The sequence below is a fragment of the Pistacia vera genome, unplaced genomic scaffold, assembly GCF_008641045.1.
Source record: "Pistacia vera cultivar Batoury unplaced genomic scaffold, PisVer_v2 Contig152, whole genome shotgun sequence".
Taxonomy (NCBI): domain Eukaryota; kingdom Viridiplantae; phylum Streptophyta; class Magnoliopsida; order Sapindales; family Anacardiaceae; genus Pistacia; species Pistacia vera.
This window is the reverse complement of record NW_022195597.1, coordinates 1,604-7,549: the sequence shown is the minus strand read 5'-3', so window position 1 is coordinate 7,549 and position 5,946 is coordinate 1,604. Positions and strand designations below refer to the sequence as shown.

The 5,946-nt window shown below is 34.3% G+C and overlaps 1 protein-coding gene and 1 long non-coding RNA gene across 2 annotated transcripts; both read right to left on the bottom strand.

The window, feature by feature from the left end:
* Nucleotides 1-385: 385 nt before the first annotated feature.
* LOC116124480 (cytochrome P450 71A1-like) lies at nt 386-2,075 on the bottom strand. Its single transcript, XM_031410220.1, has 2 exons — nt 1,155-2,075; nt 386-1,064 (listed from the first exon to the last, which is right to left on the bottom strand). Exons 1-2 carry the CDS (start codon nt 2,073-2,075, stop codon nt 462-464), a joined length of 1,524 nt encoding a protein of 507 aa, XP_031266080.1. The 3' UTR covers nt 386-461.
* A 636-nt stretch (nt 2,076-2,711) lies between these two features.
* LOC116124501 lies at nt 2,712-4,713 on the bottom strand. Its single transcript, XR_004127218.1, has 3 exons — nt 3,285-4,713; nt 3,108-3,191; nt 2,712-2,885 (listed from the first exon to the last, which is right to left on the bottom strand). It is a non-coding gene; the product is annotated as an uncharacterized LOC116124501 (long non-coding RNA).
* Nucleotides 4,714-5,946: the final 1,233 nt, after the last annotated feature.

Sequence of the window (5,946 nt, the reverse complement as noted above, 5' to 3'; positions counted from 1 at the left end):
GTAAAGCTGTCAATCACCAAAACCTTGCCTGCAATGCTAATTGTCTGTGCTTAATGCAATAATTACTGAAAATGATAATTACCTTGATTTACTACTTCATTAAACTCCTAGTTTAATTAGATTTATGGAAGTTATAAAACTTTGTTAAAGGACGGGTAAAATTCAGACACAGGGTTAACAAAGACTCAAATGTCACATGACTACGCCCATTAATCAGGATTTTTCGAGTTTCACCTCATAAGAACATACATAGCTTGGTCCTGATTAAAGTTAAGTTATTTGTTAAATGTTGTATAAATTATTTAACAATCTTTTATAATTGAAAATATAGAAACAATACGTTATTTCGTAGAAAACAATGTGATAGAATTTACTAGAATACGTTCCATGAAACACAAATACTACAATACAAAAGTCAGGAACAGGAATGCTGCTGGCTCAACCTCGAACTTCTAAAAAGATCAAGGACAGCATGAAATTGGTAGAAGGCGCAGAGGAAACTTCTTATGAGCCACTATACCATAAACCTCACTCATGTCCAACGTCTGCCCAGCAGCAATCTTCCAGTCAAACCAATATAAGAGGTTGGCAATCATATATTCAGCTGTAGCAAGCGCAAAAGATATTCCAGGGCAACCTCTTCTTCCTGCACCAAATGGGATGAGCTGGAAGTGTAGCCCTTTCCGATCAATCGGGTTGTTCTCAAACCTCTCCGGTATAAACTCTTCTGGCTTGTCCCATATTCCGGGGTCTTTTTGAATCGCCCATACATTGATTAACACTCTTGTTCTGGGAGGAATATCATAACCTCCTAATTTGGCACTAGCTGAAGTTTCTCGAGGAACGAGGAAAGGAGCCGGTGGGTGTAATCTCATAGTTTCTTTGATGATACATTTCAAGTAGTCCATCTGATTGATATCTTTCACGTCTATCCTCGATTTCTTTCCCACTACACTTCTAACCTCTTGTTGTGCTTTCTTCATAATATTTGGATTTTTTATAAGTTCAGCCATCGCCCATTCAATGGTTGTTGCAGTAGTATCAGTTCCTCCCACAAACATGTCCTGGAATTTAAAAACAAGAAAAGAAATTAGAACTTTAACCGCGACTGGGTGTGTATACTTGTGGGCAATAGAGAGAAGAGAGAAAAATACCACAAGAATTGCTTTAAGATTGTCTTTGAGGAGCTCTATCTCAAGATGATCACCATCCTTTTGAAGTTGAAGGAGAATATCAACAAAGTCTTGTCTATCATACTGGGTATCGTAACTATTTGACGTCCGATGCTCTTCAATCACTTGATCAAGGAAAGCATCTAATTCTGTAAAAGTTGCTTTGAGACGACCAATCAAACCTGTAAGAACATCCATCCATGCCAAGCAGAGAAATATATCTCCAAAAGCAGATGCTTCTAGTTGAACCATAAACCTCTTAAATAAAGCTCCAAACTTGTTGGTATGATTTTCTTCAACAGCTCTTGGACCCAAAACACATCTAGACACTATATTGTTTGTAATACCAAAAATCATCTCACTTAGATTAACAGAATCTTCGTTCAGACATGCATTCCGTACTCTATTAATCATATGTTCAATTTCTTCCTCCCTAACAAGCTGAAATGATTTCACTCTTTTGTGGGTGAAAATCTCTAGAACACTGATCCTTTTGACTTGTCTCCAATAATCGCCATAAGGAGAAAACAAAACATCTTTGCATCCATAAAAGAAAATATTTGGAGCTGTGGTTCTGGGCCTGTTTGAGAATACAATATCATGGGTTTTTATTATTTCCTTGGCCATGTCAGCTGATGAAATGACAAGAGTTGAAATTTGGCCCAATTGCAACATCATTAAAGGGCCATACTTATGGGAGAGGTCTCGAAGAGAGTGGTGGCGAAACTTGCCTAGTTGGTGAAGATTGCCAATTATTGGTAACTTGGGTGGAGATGGAGGTAAGTTGAGTTTGGTACATCTTTTGCTCTTGAGCAAAAACAGAAGGAAAAAGAAAATAGAGAGAAATAAGTGATTGTAGGAAGTGGCTTGCCAGAATTGCTCGCACAAGGATTGCAGATGCATTTTCTTTTGTTCTTAAAATTCACTCATTTTCCTTCACTCTTATAGCACATTATCTACTGTGCAGATTTTACCTAATTTGTTTTGTAATTTGGACTTGCACATGGTTTAAGAAACAGTAAATTGGAGCAATAATGCATGGTGGGATCACATGAAACGCTTCCAAACATCAATGCAATTGGTTACATTTCCTTGTCACCGATTTTGTTGAAGATTTAATCTGGATCCATTTGTACGTCTCCAAAAATACCGACTATTGTATACTAACAAGCAGATTACACGACTGAATTTTAAACTGCATTCTATTGCGGATAGAATTTATGCTATGAAAGTGAAGTGAGAACACTTTGACTATGCTTTTTAATGTCTGAACCGATGTACACTATACAGGCAGATTACACGATTGAATATTATATATATGTGTGTGTGTGGTTAATGCATTTTAAATAGTTAAAATTTAATCTTATTATATGTGTATAATCAATAACCTTAGAAATGAGATTAATAAACCTGATATTAACTATTCAATGTGTTGCAGCAATTAGAAAAGAGACAGAGAAAAGATAATATATATAATTTTGAGGAGTCAATCAATAAAAATCTTGCATAAAACAGACTGCTTATGCTTTGGTCACCAACTGTATCCCAAACCCAAACTAGATCATTCAACAAAAGTTTGATACATATTTTTTCCCTCATTGATGCTTTGACATCAATGAAAAATCAATAACTTAAAAAAGTTTGATACGTACGTCGTCCATTCTCCTCTAACTTCATCGATCTCTGCATCTGTGTATATTTTTTTCCCATGAACTATAAAAGATTAAAAGTAGATAAATTCAGTATATATACAACTACATAACATATATGATTAAAACACATAATAGAAGACCAACAAGACAAAACAGCTTCATTAAAAAAACAAAATATTAGTACTTTTAAGTAGGGAAAACTTTTCTCCGCATAGTTACAAATAATGAAGAATAAAAGAATAAAAACTAGAAACTATTGGAACCTTAAAAAGAAGTTACTCACCCATGGTAGATAAGCTGCGGTAAATGTAAACAAACCCAAAAAACTCATATGGATGAAAGGATTTTGTTTGCTCCACACATACACCTGTATGGTTTAAGAAAATTAGATGGCCTCCAGGTGATTATCAACAACATCACCAATAAAACAATGTCGCAAATTGGAAAAATGAAAACTAACCATCATGAGTGTCGATGAATTGCTAAGGAATATGAAGTTTGCAAATGATTCTGACAAATAAGGTATCATTCCCCCAATAAGAGCAGTGCCTGTTAAAAATGTTGCTCCAACAAAATCATGTAAAAGAAATCTGCAGTCCTTCCCCTGAAAGAGTTCTCCTCAAGAAGCTTGCAGTATCGAGCAAGAAAGAACATATGGAACAAATAGTCCAAATTTGGCATTACAAAGAAACAAACATGTCAATAAATGCTCTGCTCTTTTGAATGCTAAATTTAAACATCTTCCACTGTACATACAACATACGTTTTTACTTGTTCCTTCATTGTCATAGTTGAAAACAACAATCATTTGTAGGCGGCTTCTCTATTGCTCTTGACTGAATAATTTCATCAGCGTAAATTTGTGAATGAGGCAAAAAATACAGGGCCAAGTAAATATAGTCAATTATCCAGGAGCCTAGGGCTAAAGAATATTCACATAATCGTATTAAGTTTGGGCTCTGTGAGAAACATTGATTTTGGGTCAAGGCTCATCCGGAACTAAATCTTTATTTTTGATACATAATAAGCCCACTAGTTTTGTTTACGGTGTTTACGTGACTGTGGAAGAATGAACGTGAAACCCGTCCTTGTAAGTATTTGTATTTGAAACAAAACACTGCCTGCGGAATATATAAGCTCGTAATTTACAAGTTTTTCCAATTCCCACACCATACCCCCTTAATTACACTCATACGGCTATCAGAAAATGAGGACTAAGTAATTCACAAAAATTAGTATGAACTTATTACGATTCTATCTGAAACATAAACAAATAATTAATATTACTTTTGCATATTAAACGTCAAAAGTAAATACATTTTGATCCTAGGCTCAAAAGTTTCCAAAATAAAACTTAGTTGTCTGAGCTCGAAAAGATTAAAAATAGATGGAACCATTCATTGCAAAAGCAAGATGTCAGATGTCACTAAGCATTGAATTTATCAAAATTAAAATCATTGTCACCACATTGTAACCAAATATACCATATATCTCAGTACGAACCTCTTCTGCTCCCATCTCTCTCTACATTATAATATTATATTGAAGCATGAACTGACGAAATAGGGGGTATGTGAGAAGAAAGAAATTAAGCAAAAATTATTCTCACTTCGATGTCAATAAATACACTTCATACTGCAGCAAGAAAGTCATGTCAAGTTATTGAATATAAATAACTTTTTTTTGTTGGGAGGGGGATGAGAGAGTGACAAAAATAGACTTCAGACTCCCCATAGTTATTTGAATTAATAAGATCTAACCTCGGGACCATGTTAAAAACGTCAGGCAGGACAAGAAGGTTACTTAATAGTGAAAAAGCCATAGGTCAGCAACTAAGCATGTCTTAACCACAAACTTGACTATCTAGACTTTTATAGAGAAACACAACCTACATTACCATCATGTAGTCCTTGCTGTCATGGACCATGCATTATTGTGTGATCATCGTTTATCAATTTTCCATTTTCTGTCCCCAGTTGCTAGTCAAGATGACAATTGACAGGACAATAAAAAACTGGTTTTATTATACTAATCAGTTCATATAAAGAGGAAGTGTTGCGAGTTACAAGAACCAAACTATCTGAAGAGAGAAAAGATGTATCTCGTTTCAATGCCGTTGCGATTGTGGCAATAGATATTCATGCTTTCAGAAAACATTTCCATAATTATATTCATGCAGTGTAAGCAGGGAAACTCAAGCGATGAGTTGAAAAATAATAATAATAACATATAGTAAACTAGCTAACTCTTTCACAAAAACCCTGCAATATACAAAACTAAAGTTTACTATGTTGGATGCTAAAAGTATTTTTATAACAAGTAATTCAAGTTTACTATAGTAATATGATAAGTTCTATAATAATGATAAAAAGAATGTGGGGTTTAAATTACGTTTATAGCTGACTCTTCATATAACCAACAAAGAAAAGCGTTAAGAGTCGCACCAATGCTGAAGCTCGTATTCATCTTTATCCAAAACAATGAAATTTTAATTAAATATCAAACGGAAATATATATATAAACAAGTAAAATATAGCTCATGAAAGAGAAAATCCTCATCACACATCATGAATAAGATTTTCAAATGATAGATTTTCTAAAAGACAGGTAAAAGATTTCGAGAACCCAACATATTGGAATTGTCGGCCACTTCAACAATAAGAGCATATAACGGATAGAGCCAAGTTGATGTTGGATGATGACTCCTTGCTGTCATGCAACCATGCATTATTGTGTGATCATCGTTTATCAATTTTCCATTTTCTGTCCCCAGTTGCTAGTCAAGATGACAATTGACAGGACAATAAAAAACTGGTTTTATTATACTTATCAGTTCATATAAAGAGGAAGTGTTGCGAGTTACAAGAACCAAACTATCTGAAGAGAGAAAAAATGTATCTCTTTTCAATGCCGTTGCGATTGTTGCAATAGATATTCATGCTTTCAGAAAACATTTCCAGAATTATATTCATGCAGTGTAAGCAGGGAAACTCAAGCGATGAGTTGAAAAAAAATAATAATAACATATAGTAAACTAGCTAGCTCTTTCACAAAAACCCTGCAATATACAAAACTAAAGTTTACTATGTTGGATGCTAAAAGTATTTTTATCTTAACAAGTA